This window comes from Lepus europaeus, chromosome 5, assembly GCF_033115175.1.
Source record: "Lepus europaeus isolate LE1 chromosome 5, mLepTim1.pri, whole genome shotgun sequence".
In the NCBI taxonomy this organism is placed as follows: domain Eukaryota; kingdom Metazoa; phylum Chordata; class Mammalia; order Lagomorpha; family Leporidae; genus Lepus; species Lepus europaeus.
In genome coordinates, this window is record NC_084831.1 from 88188539 (window position 1) to 88207683 (window position 19145).

At 52.1% G+C, this 19145-nt stretch overlaps 1 protein-coding gene across 1 annotated transcript; it reads right to left on the reverse strand.

Annotated features, from left to right (window-relative positions):
* Positions 1-4156: 4156 nt before the first annotated feature.
* On the reverse strand, positions 4157-14789 carry F3 (coagulation factor III, tissue factor). The gene is made up of 6 exons (XM_062191778.1): positions 14562-14789; positions 13420-13525; positions 8658-8857; positions 6985-7163; positions 6317-6476; positions 4157-5123 (listed from the first exon to the last, which is right to left on the reverse strand). Exons 1-6 carry the CDS (start codon positions 14659-14661, stop codon positions 4990-4992), a joined length of 879 nt encoding a protein of 292 aa, XP_062047762.1. The 5' UTR covers positions 14662-14789; the 3' UTR covers positions 4157-4989.
* Positions 14790-19145: the final 4356 nt, after the last annotated feature.

The following is a 19145-nucleotide window of genomic DNA, read 5'->3' on the forward strand; positions in this document are numbered from 1 at the left end:
GGAGCTTGGAGAAATGAAAGGTTCTCTTTGGACACATTCAGGTTGAGGCACCTGCAGCTCTGGAGCTTAGCAAAGTGGTTGGGGGAGCCATCGGCCGGGAGGGCTGTGGGGACAGTGTGAGCGAGCTGGCTGGTGGAGCCAGGGCGCAGGCTTGTTGCCTAGGGAGACCGCCGACGATGGGTGTGAGGACGGACGGACTTGGACATTCCGAAGTTGGAAAGAAGGGGGTGGTGTCCGAGAGTAGGAAGTGAGTAGGAAAGCCAGGTGTCTCGCTCCTGTGCAAAGGAAGATTTTTTTTTTTAAGTTAGAAAATAAAACGATATGTTTGTGTTCTGGTAGGAATGAGCAAATAATAAGGGAGAAATTGATGGTGCTGGAAAGAGGGAGTAATTTTAGGGACAAAGTCCTCAGTTGAAAGGCATGAAGATGAATGGGATTTTGCACTGTGAGTTTACATCACAAATACCTTCTTCCTTTATGCTCTGTTGTCAATGCTTATACAGCACCAGTTAGGGTGCTTTTAACTGCAAGGAACAAATAGTTGACTCAAGCTTGCTTAAACAGTGAGTTGGATAATGTCCAGAGAAAAGTCCACAGGCAGGGGCTTCAGGCAAGGCTTGATCTAGCAGCTTGACACTGTCACCAGAGGTTTCCTTCCATCAGGGGGCGCTGCTCTCCAATATGTTGGCTCCATTGAAGGCTGGCTCCCTTTGTGGTCTCAAGATAGCCCCCAGCAGCTCTTGGGACTGCAAGTTTGTTTTGTACATCAAGGAAGATAGCATCCCCAACAGTCCAGAGAAAGCCCTCAGATTTCTTCTTGGATGCAGCTGAGTCCTGTGCCTACCCCCAAGCTCATTTCCATAGCTGTGAGGAAGGGATGTGCTGATTGGCAAAGCCAGCATCACCTGGCCAGGGGAAGGAGGTAACGCCCACTGTGAGTGCCTGAATGAAGAAAGTCACCTGGTTTTATAACAGTAATAAACCTTCCCAGGCAAGTGTGGGATTCAAGTCACACACCATAAATGCACATGTCCCAGAACAGGTAAACACATCGGGGACTGGTTTATTTACTATTGGACTGGGAGGCCGGGGTGGGGTGGGGGTGGGGGTGGGCTGGAGGGGTGTTTACGTTAGAGACAGGCTATCAGCCTTCTGCTGCAACTGAGCTAACATGCCTTCAAACTGCATGGTCCTTCCAACAGTTCATGGAAAATGGAATGAAAACGTAGGTTTAATTCGGTGCAAAAATCTGACATCCATGTAGCTTTTGCACAATAATGTTCATTTTCCATCAGCTTTTTGAAGACCTGCCCGATGAAGTCGACACCTGGGTTACTGACCAGCGCTTGGCTTTATGGGGCACCCGGCAGGCCAGGTAAGGAGTCCGATTTGGCCCACTGGAGGGCAGTGGTGTCTGGATCCCAGCCAAGAACGCACGGCATAGTTTCCCTCCCTCTGGGCGGCTCAGCTAAGGTGTGGATTTCAGCCGCAGCTGCTTAGGGGAGCCGTGCGAGGCTGGCGGCCCGAGGCGCAGAGCGTCCCAGCCGGGTGCTGGAGCTCTAACCCTTGCAGGCCGGCCTCATTCAGGTTCCTAATGCATTCCTTCCCCGTGCACGGCCAGACGCCTCGCCTCATTAGTAGCCAGACCTGCTTTCCGTCAGCCAGTGTTTTCCTTAGGGGGATAATTCAAATTCCTTAGATTATGAGGCCATGAGATGACCTCACGCTGTAAATATTCCTGGCAGGGCAGTGCCAGTCACACAGACACCCTGTGCCGGGGCTGCCTCGGCCCCACGTGGAGGGCGCTGAGCGCCGTGTCCTGGGGAGCCCCACGTGAGCAGGAATTAAGATAATGGCCGAGGCTCCCTTCTCTGAGGCTGTGACCCCGTGCCTGCTCCTGTCTTTCTCGATGCTTCTGCCGCACATGCAGAGCAACAAAAGGCCCCAGCGGTGCAGAGTCAGCCAGTGCAGAGACCCGGGCGGGCAGAGTGGGCGCAGGCGGAGCCAACCGTGTGCGCTGGCCACCGGCCGCTTCCCTTCCCAGCTCCTACACGGCCACCACCTTTTTTTCCTTTCAGGCTAGCATTTCCCTGGCACATCCCAGGTTTGTTCTGCTCAGTCTTCCTTAGGCTGTGATGGCCTAAAACACACAGCTCAAGTGCAGGGTTTCAGGGACAGCGCTCAGCGGCCTTCGGCACAGAGGGGCAACACCGGTTTAAAACGTGGTAAGAGCTGGATGGTGAGGGGAGTCTTCCTCCTCTGGAAGAGGACTTTGCAGAGTGCCATTCAGATGTTGTTTCCAGGGTGGCAGCAGCCCAGCCTTCCACAGCAAGAAGCAAAAGTGGTTTGGTGGCCCGGCTGGGTGTCAAGATCCTCATCTTCATCTCTAGTTAGAATCCTCTTTCAACTGGTGGAACTGCTGCTCTGTGTGTGACTGCAGGCCTGTTTCTATATATATACTTTTTAAAAAAAAAATTTTTTTTGACAGGCAGAGTAGATAGTGAGAGAGAGAGAGAGAGAGAGAGAAAGGTCTTCCTTTGCCATTGGTTCACCCTCCAATGGCTGCCGCGGCCGGCGCACTGCGCTGATCTGATGGCAGGAGCCAGGTACTTATCCTGGTCTCCCATGGGGTGCAGGGCCCAAGCACTTGGGCCATCCTCCACTGCACTCCCTGGCCACAGCAGAGAGCTGGCCTGGAAGAGGGGCAACGGGAACAGAATCTGGTGTCCCGACCGGGACTAGAACCCAGTGTGCGGGCGCTGCAAGGCGGAGGATTAGCCTGTTAAGTCACGGCGCCGGCCTATATATATACTTTTAAAATATTTATTTGAAAGGCAGAGTTAGAGAGAGAAGGAGAGGAAGCAGAGAGAGAGAGAGGTCTTCCATCCTCTGGTTTACTCCCCAAATGGCTTCAAAGGCTGGAGCTGTGCTGACCCGAAGCCAGGAGCCAGGAGCTTCTTCAGAGTCTCCCATGCAGGTGCAGGAATGCAAGGCCTTGGGCCATCTTCCACTGCTTTCCCAGGCCATAGCAGAGAGCTGGATCGGAAGTGGAGCAGCCGGGACGCGAACCAGCACCCATATGGGATGCCAGCACTGCAGGTATTAGCTTTACTCACTATACCACAGTGCCGGCCCCATGTTTCTATATTTTTTTTAAAGAAGATTTATTTATTTATTTATTTGAAAAGCAAAGTTACAGAGAAGCAGAGGGAGAGAGGTCTTCCATCCACTGGCTCACTCCTCAGATGGCCGCAATGGCCAGAGCTGTGCCAATTTGAAGCCAGGAGCTTCTTCTGGGTCTCCCACACAGGTGCAGGGGCCCAAGGACTTGGGCCATCTTCCACTAATTTCCCAGGCCATAGCAGAGAGCTGGATTGGAAGTGGAGCAGCTGGGACTCAAACTGGCTCCCAAATGGGATGCCAGCACTGCAGGTAGCGGCTTTACACACTGCACCACAGCGCTGGCCCCATTTCTCTATTTCTAAACTCAACTCGGCTGTGGCTGCACTCAGCTGTGCACAGCCTCCAGAAGGGGACTGTATGGAATCCATGAACTAGACCCCGCCCCTACCTGCAGAGAGCGCTCAACCCAGACACCTCATTCCACTAGTCTCTATCTTATATTGTCCTTTTAGCTACTTTCTACTATAAGATTTTTTTTTTCCGTTTTGTTTTCTCCTTTGCGATCTTCAGCCACAGCTCAAACTTAAGCTCACAGGAAGAAATCTCTTCCTCTTCAGTCTGCAGTAGATTGCCTTCCTTTCTCCCTTCTTGTAAGTCTCCAGCCACGGGCATCCCCATGGGCCTGTGGCGCCTCCCAGTGGGCAGAGCATTGTTGGGTGTGGTCCCACAACCTCCCCGTGCACAGGAGCAGTAGTGGTAATGGCTGGGATGCAGCAGCAGCTTTGGGAGGTGGCCTCAAACATGAGGCTGGGGCTGCCCATTTTGCCCAGGTTTCTGCTTCTTGGAATTTGGGTCCCGCAATGAGAAGGCACTGACAGGCGTAGTAGCCCACCTACAGTCACCGAGGTGTAATGTGAATGGAAAAGAAAGATCTGCTGCTACTGGTCACTGAGATTTTTAGGGTCAGCTGTGACTGTGGCAGATTTGACCAGCGCAAAAAAATGAATCACAAATATTAAATGGAAGACAATACTCAGAATTCCATCACCTTTATTTATATAAAAGTATATTAAATAAATTATCTCTCTCTCTATATATAAACAGAATCTATATAAATAGAATATCCCCATATACAAACCTTTTTTAAAAATTACATAAATACATACAATATTGGCCATAGAAGTTTTAAGTACCTTGTAGCAGTCTTATAAAAATATAGTTAGCTGTCGAACGTCAGCTGTCAACATCACTATGTCAGTTAAAGTGCTAAACTGTAATGCATACTTTGGGAAGATGCCCAAAATAAAAGTCTCCTGTACTCCACACAGGATATAAAAGTTTGCCAGTTGTCTTGAATTCTCGAAATACTCCACCAAGAAAAGAAAGAACACCAACACACGAGACGGCAGAGTTCAGAAAAACCCCAGAAAATAGGCCCCGAATGCCATTTCTCGTTCCCACATCACCCCAAGTCAGCGTTTCAAGAGTTCTCCCAAAGCCCACCCAGGCTACTTTAAGGCCCTTGTTCCTTGGCTTGTTCTCGGCTGCCCTGGCTTTGCACCACAGCAGGTGCACCACACATGGTGCAGCCCGCACCACAGCAGGCAGGAGACGTACAAAAGGCACCGTAGTGTTACAGTCGCGGAAACAAGCTGGGATTGGCTGTACCGCTCATTCCACTCCCGAGTGACCGTGCCGATGTCTGAGCCACCGTGCTGCTTACAACAGCAGGTCACGGGAAGAGCTTTTTGGAACCCATGGGTCTTCATGCTCCCAAATTCTCATTTGTGTCCCCCTATCTCGTATTCTCCTGGTCACAGTGCAACACAGCATTGGCAGCAGCCGGCACCCCCCGCGGCGCTCCCTTCAGGCGATGTTCAGCGGGGAGCTCTCCTTCGCGCTGGGCCCCGCCCTCGCCTTTCTGCACTTGTACACGGTCACAGACAGGACGATGATCAAGAGGGCCACGACCACCACCGCTCCAATGATGAAGAACATCTCTGAAAAAGAAAAGGCACCAGTCAACCTGGAGAGCTTGGGTCCCACCTGTCACTGGGCAGAATGGAGGACTCAGCTGCCAAGTCCACCATCCCGCTTTTGAAATATCTCCCACTCTTCCCATCACGCTTACGTTAGGGAAGAATTTGTCAACCCCTGGATGACGTAGAGCAACAGACACTGGCTGACAGCATTTCACTGAATGCTGCTGCCGGTCAGAAGTTAAGCAAGAACGGCTGCTGGAGAACGCGGTGCCGAGTTTGGGAGCAAGGATCACAGCAGGAGGTGAACTGCAAGTGCCTGGAGGGAGATCCAGAGTGCTCCCCGGATCCAGGGGAGGGAGGAAAGACCGATAACTGGCTGGAGCAGCAAGCAGGCTGCACGGTGGAGGTGACCTCTGGGATGCATCTCCAAGGCCAGATTATAGCGGGAGGCAGAGGCAGCAGAAGCGGAGCTGGGCTCCAGGAAGAGGAATCTGAAGGCTGTGGGCAGGCTGCCCCGGGGTTCGCAGGGCCAGAGGCAGAGCAAGCATCACCTTCCATTGAGGGCAATAAGCAGGTGGGAAATCTATCATAGTAAGAAGCCAAGTCATCATGACACTGCTCTCTATTTTGCTCCGTGAAAAGTGCTCAGAGCATCTTCCATGGAGAGCTTGAGGGGAGACTCAAAGGCCATCAACCGCATGCACCTGTCTGAACGCCCACAGCACGTCTACCTAACAACCGCTCTTCACCAGTTTCTGAGCCCCTGGGATGTGCCCAGGTGTGTACGCCTGGCTCAGCCACCTGGACGTACATGCACGGGGTCCATATGACATCCTCCATCCCTTCCTTTGCTGGGCTGGACTTCACAGCCCCGGTGATAATACCCCCCAGTGCATGCCTGCAATATCTATCAGGTGCGACTGCGGCTGGTCCAGAAGCCAGCGCCCCTCCCAGCGTCAGAACGTAACATGAGGAGATGGCTGGGTGCCAAAGCCGGAGCACGCTTTGGGCACCCAGTGCTCCACGGAGAGTTTAGCAAATGGCAGGTGAACAAGAAAACGCTTGCTAACATAAAAGAACAGCACAGAAAAGGTTCTAAAACCAAAAGGCAAAGAACCCAGGCAGTGTCAGGAACACTAAACCAAAGAAAGAGAAGCTGGCTGTGCAGCGGGGGCACCTGGGCCCCCAGGAGGACGGCAGGAGAGACTCACCCCTGGCCCTGCCCTTCTCGCGGCTGGTGCACTCAGTGATGCTCTCGGGGCTCCTCTGTTTCCTTTTTCGCGAGGGAATCACTGCTTGGACACTGAAACAGTAGTTTTCTCCTTTATCCACGTCGATCAAAAACTCATTAGTGTTTGTCGTGGCTGTTTTCTGTGAACAGATACGGAGTTCTGAGTTCAGCAGGCTCAGAGTAAGTCACTGTGGCAGCAAAGGCTCTGAGCGGAGCCTGCGTGGACACGTCTCACCCGTGTGGGGTCAGACGTCACATGGCTAATCAGTTTCCGGGAGCTGCGAAGGATGCCTCTCCTGAGTCTGAAAGAGACTCTGTTGAGGCACATCCAGCCCAACTGAGCCCCTGTAGAAGATATCTACCATGAAAGGAGACAGGAAGCAAATACCAGTCATTGGCCAGAAATCAAATCAGGAGAGGCGTGAGAGCGCACGGGCACTTCAGGTTGTCCACTGCACCCTGTGGCTGAGGAACCTTGGTGTCCAGCAGGGCAGTGCCCAGGAGAACCCGCACCTGTTTCCCAGCCGCCTTCCAGCAGGTGCCCCTCCCACGCCACCACCCCGTTCCTGTACACTGGAGACAACAGGGGCTGAACAGCAAGGACCCACAATGTCCAACAGGTCCTAGAACAAAGGACGAGACCCTCACCTTTCCTGTGCTCGAAGCTCTCCAGTAATAAAGCGTGTAATTCAAGTCCTTGCCAAACACAGCCCGGAGACTTAGGAATGTCCCATTCCTTCTGACCAGCGTGCGTGCATCCTGGACTGTCACATTCAGTTTTGTCCCAACTTGTTCAAAGCTCTGAATTGTTGGCTGTCCGAGGTTTGCTGAAACACAGGAGAAGCTCATGGAGTTAACAAGCCAGCCACTGCTCATACAGAGTACCTGCGCAGAATGCATGCCCCGGCAGGAGTGGGCCGGCTGGACCCCGAGGGGAATCCTAAGACATTCTGTAGCCGTGCTGTGCCATGAGGGTTTAATGAGACACGGATTAGTTTTTAAATTTCCTTATAGTCACATTTGAAAAAGTGAGAGATAAAATTAATTGCAATGTTTTATTTAACTCAGGGCTGGTGCTGTGGCATAGCAGGCTAAACCTCTGCCTGCAGTACTGGCATCCCATAGGGATGCCAGTTTGTGTCCCGGCTGCAACACTTCCGATCCAGCTCCCTGCTATGGCCTGGGAGAGCAGTGGAAGATGGCCCAAGAGTTTGGGCCCCTGCACCCACGTGGGAGACCCAGAGGAAGCTCCTGGCTCTGAATTGGTTCAGCTCCAGCTGTTGCAGCCATTTGGGGACAAAAGACCTTTCTCTCTGTCTCTCTCTCTCTGTGTGCAAGCAAAATACACAATGTGCTTCTGCCTTGCGCTCAAAGTGGACTAGAAGTATGTTACAAAAAACTCAGAGATTAGAAAAAGAGATCCTGAGGGTGGCATGAGGATGAACGTGAGCAACCACACGGAGGAGAGGAGCTGCCGTGGGGCGTCTACACCGCAGCCCAGGGCTGCTGGAGACTCATAGGTGAAAGTACCAGACGAGTCTGGGGCTGGGGCTCGCCAGCAGGGGCTCTGGCCTTCAAAGGAGGTGCAAGGAGGGAAGGGTGGGCTGATGGCCCTGCCTGCTGCTCACAGCCCCCGTGGCCAGAGCCTGTGCTGGCTCACTGCCTGTGGGCCGGGTAAAACCAGAGGCAGCCGGGACAGGGCACATGGGGTCTCACAGCAGACCCAGGAGAGAGGCTCAGGTCACTTTCCTTGATGTGCTACATGTTGAGTCAAAAATGCCTGGTTCAGACCCAGAAATGTCGTCTCAGACCTGGCAGGAGTTCTTTGCATTCCCGCCTCAGCTCTTCAAAGGCTGGGGAGGAAGGCAGTCCATCCATGTTCTTAGCAGGAGGGGGACAGGCTGAGTGCCCTGGGCAGGCACTGGCACATCCCAGGACTCAACCCAAGGCCAGCTGATTGGAAAAGGACAGTGAGACCAATCGCGGGCTCAGAGGGAGACTGTGGACCTCCCCAGGGATCTGGATCAGCGGAGAAAAGTCCTCCAGGAGATCCGCATGGGGAAAAGGTGAAACTGCCTGTGGCTCCCTCCCCACCTCCCTCACCCCCACCAGCCAGTCACTGGCAGGGCCTGGGGAGAACAGTGGAGGAGCTATTTGAGGACACGGAACCTTCCAGCACATCTGGCCTGAGCGAGGAGCGCTGTGGGACTAGCAGTTTCTGGGACAGAGGTGGCTCATGGGTAACTATTTTTATCTAAAGGTCCCTATGGGGCACTTGGCAGGATCGTCTTTAAGTAGCGAGGGTGCACGGAGCTACTTACTGTCCAGGATCGGCGTGAACTCCGGGGAGTTTCTAAAGGGAGGCTCCTCGGGGAACCCTGTGGTGTTTCCGTGCCTTGCCGGGTAGGACAGGACCCGCGCCATGTACGTCTGCCCCACGTCCTTCACGACCTCGTCGGTGAGGTCGCACTCCGTCTCCGTGGTTAAGAAGCATTTGCTCTTCCAGTTTTCTAGCCTAGTGCTAACGGAAGGAGGGAAGAAGAGAAAGAAACGCAACGTGGTGACTCTCACGCAGGCAGCGAGCGGGCTTTGCCGCAGCGGCGTCCTGCGCTGACCCGCAGAGCGGCCACTGCCAGCCCCGCCGCGGCGCTCCCGGGACGGGGCGTGCGGGAGCCCTCACCAGCCCGGCTCTGTCATCACCCCCATTTGTACAGACAAGCAACTGAGACAGGGTGAGACTGGGTGACTCAGAACAGCAACCAGCCGGACTTTGACCCAGTCATCTGACTCCCAAGTCCACATTCTTGACCGTTCTGTCCAATATCTTTCTTCAAATGGAGACACTTCGTCAGCGTTTCACGGGAGACAGAGCGGCTTCCATCCAGCCCCAGCTGTTTATTATATTGCACTTAGGACATCATGTTGCACTCCGTTGACTCTATTACATTATACTCAACATTTAGTCTTTACAGTAATATAGTCTATATAATAGAACAAGGCATCCTCAAAAGTTCATGGAAAACACATTATGAAAAACCTATGTGTGGACGTCAAATTTTTTTTGCACCAAAATAAACATGGTTTAATTTCATTTCCCACAAACCTTCTGAAGTACCTCGTACATTCTACTACATGCTAATGTGACCATTGTTGGTGGAGTTATCTGCCATTTGCTCTACTGGACACTTCACACATGGTTACTCTATTGGTAAATCCTTGCAAGGAGCTGCTGGATTGTATTTCCTCACAGGTACACTGAACCTTGGAGTCTGTCCAAAGGCACAGAGCTAGTGGGCGGCCAAGTCGGGTGTGTTAGGCATGTATGTGCCATGCTGCCCTACTTCTGCAAGATGGGAATATATCTCATCAAGGATTACAGAATCCATACAGGGACTATCTATCTGAGGCTAAAAGGCTAAAAGAGAGATTTCTGCTTTCTAAGACATCACCGAAGAGGAAATTGTTTAAAGAACTACAGAAAGTGAAATTCTTCAATCACGGGTTAAGTGTCGCCACAAAGTTGATCAGCAACTTCTGTCCCACGGAGTGGGGGCCACGCTGCTGTCCTGGGCATCATCCTGCAAGAGCCCCACCTGGAGATCAAGGCCAGGCTCCAATCTCGCCTCCCCAGGAATCTCCGGATCGCCCTGCTGGGCGCTGAGCTCTGCTTTTCTCCTGCCCCAGCACCATGCTCCATCAAAGTGCTACATGGGAACCCTGTCTGCTTTGTAGCAGGCGCCCTTGCTCTTGGGCTACGCCGCTAAGCAGCTAAGAACTGTCTTCCTTGAGAGGTTGGCATAAGCCATGTAGGAAAACAAGTCACTGTCTAGACCCTGTACAGGAGCCAAAACTGCATATTCTCTAAGCATTGGAACCAAACATCCTGGCTACAAGAATCGGGCAAATTCACAAACCAAGATTGGTGTTGAAATATTTCTATTTCTTTCATTTTGTGGCGATAAAAGAAGAGAGGCTATTTTTGTCCTGAATGGGCAAAATGCATTTTCAGCATATCAGTTTCTACATCCAACAAGTAAATGAGAACATGCTGCCTCCTTGCCATGGCTATGGCGAACAAGCCCATCAGACTCCCCTGGGTTCTGTGGTGCACACCACAAGAGGGTGTGCATTTGGTTCTGCCCAGCTCCAAGCTGGGACCACATGCTCAGGCCAAAATTTGGAACCAGGGCCTCGATCACTGTAAGTAGTGCGATCACATAAACAGGGGCAGTTTTGTAGAGGGTTCCTCTGGATGCCATCAGCAGCATCAACATTTTAGAGCTGCAAACACTCCTGATTTGGAAATAATAAAAGTCCCTTCTGAATTGCTAAAAAAAAACCCCAAACTCCAAGAGGATATGGATGACCAGGATCTTAGTTAGAAGTTGTTCTTGAGGAGCTCTGTACATTCAGCTTGAGAATTCGGAACATTCCTGTGCACCCAGTATTACAGCTGACGGCTTGGTGCTAAGGCTCAGGGCAGCGACACCTCCCAAGCACCACTGAAAACTGTGTCCCAAGGGGAAGGTACAGGTGGGGCCCCAGTCAGCGGCGAGGGCAGCGGGTGTGCAAAAGGATGCCCAAGATGAACTCCGCTCCGTGAGCCAAGACACTTCTTCTAGGCAAGGAAAACGGGCAGGAAGGGAGCCCCTGGAGACGCCACACAAGGCTTCCTCCATCCTCCTCCCAGGTCCGAGCCTCACATGGGCTCTAGCAGAGCAGTCCCAGAAGGCGATGGTGCAGGATCCCGGCCAGGGCATCACCCTGAGGGCAATCACGAACAAATCTCCCATCCCCAAGCAGCACTTCCCTTATCTACAGGGTGACTGCTGTACTCCCTTTAACCCAGGAATCTGTTTTTCCCAGGCAGAACAGGAGGAAGGCGTGGGTCTCAGAGGGAGGCTGATGGGCAGGCTCCCACGCCCTCCAGCTCAGCAGCCAGAGCATGGAACGCTGGCCCGGTGGGCAGGAGCACCCCACACCGTGCCTTGAGCGCTGATGTTTGCAGCCCATCAGCCCTGCTCGTCTCAATCGCAGTAGCCTCCTGCAGCCTAAGAGCTTAGAGTTCATGGAGGTTTATGTTTCAATCAGGTCAATCCTAACTACATTTCCACATGTCGCTGAAACCACACAACTTGACTGTATTTAGGAGGCACCCATTGCTCCCCAGATCTAAGTTTCACTGGTTCAAAAGGAAGGTGCTTACGGAGGTAAACTTTAGATCTGTAACAGAGAAATTAATTCCCAATTCTCAACTAGTGCAATCTGAATTGACCAGTCTGACCATAATCATAATTGTTATCGCAGGTTATGAAATTACCTTCCCTGTGTGTCTATCTATCCATGCATGCATGTACACACAAATTCTCTTCCCTGTTGGTTTGGCAAGAGTTGTCCTGGAGTGCATCTTGAAAAACAAGAACATCCACCTAATAATAGCCCACCCTGAACCCACGAGTTGCACTCCTAATTCTGGCGCCGTGGCTCAACAGGCTAATCCTCCGCCTTGCGGCGCCGGCACACCGGGTTCTAGTCCCGGTCGGGGCACCGATCCTGTCCCGGTTGCCCCTCTTCCAGGCCAGCTCTCTGCTGTGGCCAGGGAGTGCAGTGGAGGACAGCCCAAGTGTTTGGGCTCTGCACCCCATGGGAGACCAGGAGAAGCACCTGGCTCCTGCCATCGGAACAGCGCGGTGCGCTGGCCGCAGCGCGCTACCGCGGCGGCCATTAGAGGGTGAACCAACGGCAAAGGAAGACCTTTCTCTCTGTCTCTCTCACTGTCCACTCTGCCTGTCAAAAATACAAAAAAAAAAAAAAAAAAAAAAGAAAGAAAAAGAAAAACAAGAACATCCACCTAATAATAGCCCACCCCGAACCCACGAGTTGCACTCCTAATTCTGTAAAAGGTCTGGCACAAGCTAAAGCAGCAAGACACATTTCATTTTCTGCCAGCGATACCTTCGTGTCTTCACATAATGAGTGTGAAAATCATTTCTCCTCTATTTCGTAAGCTCTCTACCAAGCCTCCTAGGCTATTTCAGAGACCAAAAGCTTGCCAGGCAGATGGTGAAAACCACCAAGGAAACCGTGTGGCACACCCTGCACACTGAGGCTGCGTATACTGCTTACCAGCTAGGGGAGAGGGAAAGAGCTGTCAGTCGGAGATGTGGAGCCCCCAGGGGCCCTGTGCGCACAAGGCAATTAATTCTGCAACCATGTCTACCCGGCTCCGTGAGTCAGGAATTTGGTCTCCTCCGAGCTCATGTATGCAACCGAATTTTGATTCACATAGCCCAAGGATGCATGAATCAAACGGCACTGCAGGGCAATGTATATGCTGGAACTCCTCCCCGCTCTTTCCTTAGATGCAGTTCTCAGTCTAGACGGCTAACAAAGGTAAGAGGCACCTGTGCTGCAGCTTCATAGCCACTGACCCCGAGGTGCAGCACCGCCCCCCAGGTCTGCTCAAGATTAGGCTCACCTCCCTCAGCTTGTACCCAACCCACAAATTTTCCTATCATTTAGCAAAACCAAAAAATTGAAATGTTATATATCAGTTTCAGGTCTGAAAATGCTGCAGGCTTGGTAAAGCAAGATGCTGGCCAGCAAACCTCCACATCGGCCCTTTGCTTTCTCATTCTCTCTCTCTCTCTGTCTCTCTAATTTCTTTGACAGAGTTAGACAGTGAGAGAGAGACAGACAGAGAAAGGTCTTCCTTCCATTGGTTCACCCCCCAAATGGCCACCACAGCCGGAGCTACTCCGATCCGAAGCCAGGAGCCAGGTGATTCTTCCTGGTCTCCCACACAGGGGCAGGGACCCAAGCACTTGGGCCATCCTCCACTGCTTTTCCAGGCCACAGCAGAGAGCTGGACTGGAAGAGGAGCAACCGGGACTACAACCCAGTGCCCATATGGGATGTTGGCGCTGCAGGCAGAGGATTAGCCAAGTGAGCCACGGCGCCGGCCCCTGCTTTCTCATCTCTTAATGATCTCACCCAATAATCAGTGTTAAAGATATCTGTATTCAGCTCAGGAGACTAGAAACACCGTAAACCTTCAAATCTCTTTTTTGGTACATGGCTTACCTTATCTGAACTGTGTAGACATGATCAATGGGTTTGGGTTCCCACTCCAGAATTGTCTTGAAATTCGTTGACTTCCAAGTTAGATTATATGCTCTACCTGTAGTGTCTGAACAACACAGGGAACACTATTATTATATGTGCTTCCCAGCACACGGGTATCACTTTCCCATCCTCCCATCACCATAAACTGCACATATTTGTTTTCAACCGCAAAAGCTTCCCTACTGAATTATCAAGAGAAAAAAAAAAACTCAAGATCCAGCCTGTAATTCACTGCTCTTGAAACCCTTGTTTGAAAGTGTCCCTGGGGGAAGCCTTGCACCGTCCAGGAACCATCAATGCCAGGGCGTCTGGGACCCAGCTGGGGAAAAGCACAGCTCAGGTTCAACTCAGCAGGGAAGACCAGGTAGGAGGGGGTTTCACTGAGTTACAGACAAGGGCAAATCGCACCCGTGGCCAAGGGCTACATGGGAAAACCGAGTCTGTCTACACCGCCTCTACACTGAAACACCCAGATACCAAGGTGGGTTTATGGCCCTGTCCCTGCAGCATTTTTCGATTAGGAATGTTTTATCATGAAGACCTTCTTTTTTCAACACTCAGAAGCTTCCTGTGTGTCCCCCTACCCTCTTACCCACCCCCCCCGCCTTGAACAAGTACTGGGCATTTTGGGGGTGCACGACATGGTGCCTGCTCCTGTTCACGCCTCATTTTGCAACAGCACCAGCTCTACCCAAATTTAAACCCACAACGACCAAGCACAGACCGGGGCCCCTCTTCATTAGGGGAGATGCACATGGAATGAAATAGTTAATACGCAAACTAAGGCACGCGACCCGTGCAGATGCCGGCCCACGTCCATCCCACCACCCCCAAGGTTACAACTCGGTGGGACGTTCTCGTCCCGAAGCGTAAGCAGGAGTCAACAGGAGACTTAAGCAACCGCGCTCCCGCAGAAGGGGCAGCGGCGCTGGGGCTCCAGCCACCTCCCGCGCAGCTCCCACCTGCGCACCGCGAGGCCCAAGTTCATTCAAACCCGCGGCCGAGCCCCCGGAGCCAGGGCGAGCCCGCGGCCACCCAGAACCGTCCCCTCCGTCCCGCGGGCAGCGCGCCCAGGGCTTCCGCCGGTGAGGGCCACTCACCTGCGGCGCGGGCCACCTGGGCAAGCAACCAGCCGAGCAGCACCGTATAAGGAACAGCGGTCCCAGGACGCGGGACCTGGAGCCGAGCAGGGGGCGCCATGTCCGAAGGCCCACAAGGAGTGCGGATGGATTCTGCCGAGCCCGGGAGTCTGCGGAGGGTGGGCTGCCAGCGACCGGAGGCAGCCAGGGATCTACGGTTCTGCGGGAGTCCGTGCGGGGCGAGCTTTTAAGGGCCGCGCGCGACGCCGAGAGCCACGACCCGCCCCGAGCCGCCCCCGCCCCCGCCCCTGCTCCGGCCTCTCCGCCCCCCGGCGGTCACTACCGTCGCGGTGGGCGGCCCGCGCGAGTCCACACCCCTGCCCCGCCTCCTCTGCCTCGTAGGAAACTCCCAGACCCTGCAAGGGGTGATTCAACGCTGATTCAACCGCGCCGCCGCGCGCCAAGTTGCTGTCGGCTGCAGGCGGGTCCAGGTGCTGTGGGGCCCGGCCCCCGAGGGTCCCTTGTGCCCAGGGCCCCCAAGGCCAGGGAGGCCCGCGATGCTCAGCCTGGGCAGGCCTACGGGGCAGAAGGAGCTCGTGAGTTGCAGGGAAGGGGCGCCCCTTCCACTGGGGGATAAAGGGCTGCGGGGCCGACAGGAGCGCGGCGCTCGCCACCTGGAGCCGGGGCGCTGGGCTCCGCTCCGGGGCATTTCCCGGGCCGTTTGCTCCCCGGCCAGGGCTTGGGAGCCACGGCCCGGCAGCAGCTTGGCTGTGAGCAGGGTGCCTCCCGCCCGCGGCGTACTCCTGCACCCCGAGGGGCTGGGGCACCTGGTCTGCCTACCTTCCAGGGCGCTCGGCGCCGGCCGCGTCCTGCGGACCTGGGTGCCCGCCGCCGGTGTGGACCCGAACGACCCAGGGGCCACGGGTCTGAAGGTCACTTGGCCTCGGCATCCCTCGGTCCGAGGAGGAGCTGGCACTTTGCCCCTGGGAGGATTCCAGCGTGACATCTGCGGCCCTGCGGTTCCAGAAAGGATGGTTCTCACACTGGAGAAGACATCTGTGGGACTGAATGAGTTCCCCCCGAGTGCGGAAAGGCCGAAAAGGAAATTCAGAAATGTCAGACTTTCCCACTGCGCGCGCTAAGCCAGAGGTTTGCGGAATTACTCCCTGGCTTCCCCTTGTGGGCTTGCTGTGAAGTGGTCACGCGTGGAATGTCCGCGCTCACCTGTGCAGTGCACCGCGCGCTGCCCTGGCAAAGCCTCGGCCAATTCATTTGTTGTGTGGGCGACCTCACTGCAGAGTTTTCAGGGCGAGAAAATGATGGGTTTTCTGTCTCATCCTCCCGGGAAGTGAATTGACATTTTAGTGCGTACCAGGGGTCTTCAAACACTTCATGGAAATAAGCGGTGTGTGTGTGTGTGTGTGTGTGTCTGGGGAGCACTATGCACGGATTTCCAAAAGGATCTTGCACTCAAATAAAATTTTCTTTTGAATTTCCGTTTTCTACGAACTTTTTGAACTACGCGCATGCTGTATCCACATCTCCACATAGCCTGCTGGGCCTTAGGGTTGCATTCCTCTTAAAAGAAACACAAGTTGGCACAGTTTTTATGTTCTGCCTTTGCCTGACCTGAAATAGCACATCCAGGGCCAGCCCTTGCCGTCCTTCCGTCCATGCAGGGGAAACCTGGCTGGCTGGTTTCCTCTCTGAGCTCCCTCCTAACTCTACAGCCCACAAAGTATATGTTTGCAAAACTAAGTGGTGCAACCCCTCTTTTGCCGGCTCTGGCCTGAGTCATTTTCCCTAACAGATCTTCAGCCCTGCCTGGGGTGTGAATCTTTGCTCCTTGGGGCTGAAGATAGCTGAAAGAGAAGTTTACATTACTGAGATAATGAAAATAATAACCATCTACAGTATCGGACCCAAGGACTCGCTGCTGCCTCTCCAGAGTAATTCCATGTGGAGTCTCTGACTGGCTTGAAATTCTGTGGGGTTCTTTGCACTACCAGGAACAGCCATTTGATAAGAAAAATATGCTTACTGTTCGATTGTGACACAAGAGGTGTCTTTGATGTTGAGAAATTAAATATTTTGCAAATGGACACAGATTGTCAGGGAGGAATTTGTTGGGTGTTTGTGTCAGTTTGGGGATAAATACGCAGTGACATTCTTGAAGCTTTGAAAAATGCTAACATGCTTCCTGTTTTCAAAAAGAGGAGGCAGAAAACTGGCCATGGTCAGTCACAGTTTACAGCAACCTTTTCCCGGCGGATCAGATGATTTCTACACAGGCTGCGGTCTGCCACCATTGAAAGCACAATGATTTCACTGCTGGCTTTTGCTGCACAGAAGTGGATTGTTAATCCGTTTCCCTAGCCTTACACATGTGGTTTACTTCTTGCAGTACAGTCATGCTTGGCAGTTACCAAAGGTGCCTCCTGTATGATATGAGGTGTTTTCCAAAAAATTTATAAAAAATGTATTAATGAAGAAACTATGCACAGAGTGCAAAAATTTTTTTTGCATCAAAATAAACATATCTTTTAATTCTATTTTCCACAGACTTTCTGTAGTACTTTTTGTATATTCCTTGGAAGCCCTGAATGGTTGGAGAAGTTACTAGGCTGTAATGATAGGTGTGCTTGCCTGACCAAGCTTTCCAATTAGATCTTAGGATGTCAGAGGATTGGCGAGGACCTCGTGGACATCCTCGCACAGACAAAGGTCCTGAGGCAGCTGGCCTGAGTGAGCTGACTTGCTCAACTGCCTGGTGCAGACCTGGTCCTCTGTCCTCAGGGGCTTTCCTTCTAAGACCATGCTGCCTTCTACTTCTGTGTATGGAAGGAGGAGTGGACCAGCACCTGGTAAATGAATGCTGGATTTATCTGTCTAGAGCCACTCCACCGTGTTCTGCAGAGAGCATAGAAAACACGTGCAGTTCAGGCACCTCCCTGTCCTGGGACAGAAACCTCCTGATAGTCAACTCCTTGGAACAGGCATGCATGCAAACACATTGGAAGGGTTTCAGGTCTCTGCATAATCAGTGATGAAATGTGGCTGAGATAGCAGCTGGGGCCCGGCCCCAGCCCTTCCCCTGCCTTTTGCAGTACTTGCTCCCAGCTTCACTGATTCTGTTTCACCCAGGGCTTCACTTTGATTGCGTGGTGTGTGTACTTGTCAGTCTTCCCTATCAGAGCCCTGAGGGGAACGAGGACCAGGTTTTTTCTGCAAATCCCTCAACCTTTGCACAATTACCAGAACGTGGTCACTATGCCATACATTTTGAGTCAGTGAGTAGTTTATGGAACCAAATCCTTTCATTGGCTCAAAAGAGGAAATCTGTACCAGGAATGGTTCTGTCGAGGGGCCAGGCTGTGAGTGTTCCATAATCCTCTGAGTGGTGAGAAAATACAGGCTACAAGGGGACTGCCAAAAGTTTATGGAAAACTGGAGTTAAAAGATCAGTTTATTTTGGTGTAAAAATTTTTTTTGAAATCCACACATAATTTTTCATAATACACGTTTTCCACAAAATTTCTGAAGACCCCTCATGCCTTACAGATACTATGGGTTCAATTCCAGATCATTCTAATAAGGTCAGTTTCCAAAAAAAGATGAGTCACAAGTTTTTTGGTATCCCAGGGCATATAAAAGTTATGTTTATTCTATACTATAGTCTATTAAGTGTGTATTGCAATATGCCTTTTAAAAAACCAAAGTGCTATATGTACCTTAATTTAAAAACACTTTATTACAGGGACTGGCATTGTGGCACAGTGCATTAAGCTGCTGTCTGCGGCACCAGCATCCCATATGAGCCTTAGTTTGAGTTCCAGCTGCTCTGCTTCTGATCCAGCTCCCTGCTAGTGCACGTGGGAGGGTAGGTGAGGGCAACCTGAGTTCTTGAGCTCCTGCCATCTATATGACAGACATAGATAGAATTTCAGGCAAATGGTGAATTCTTTACAGAGAGTTTCTAATTTACTTTGGGTCCATCAGAGGAATCTATAGCCTTACAAAAAAATGTTTCTTAAATAGAGAGTCAGAATTACTCCTTGATCCATGGACTATGAAATGGATGTCATATTAGCAGACATGAAAACAACATTAATCTCCATTAGTGGAGTGTGTATCTCCATTAGTGCTCTGGGGTATCATGGTGCATTGTTGATGAACAGTAATATTTCAAAAGGAATCTTATGAGCAGAAAACAGTGGCCCTAAAACATCCAGTAAGTCATGTTGTAAACAGATGTGCTGTCACTCAGGGTTTCTCGTTCCATTTACAGAGAACAAGAGAAGTAGATTTAGTATCATTCTTAAAGACTCCTGAATTTTCCAAACGGTAACTGAGCACTGACTTCACCTTCACATCTCCGGCTGTATTAGCCCTGAACAAGAAGTCAGTCTGTCCTTTGAAGACTTGGAGCCAGGCACTTGCTTCTCCTCTCCAGCTATGGAGGCCCTAGGTGGCATCTTTCCCCAATAAAAAGTTGTTCTGTCTACCCTGAAACTGCACTGTTTCGTGCAGTTACCCGCATCATTGTCTTATCAGATGTTCTGTAGAACTTGCTGCTTCGCTTGCATTTTTTATATTGTGGAGGTG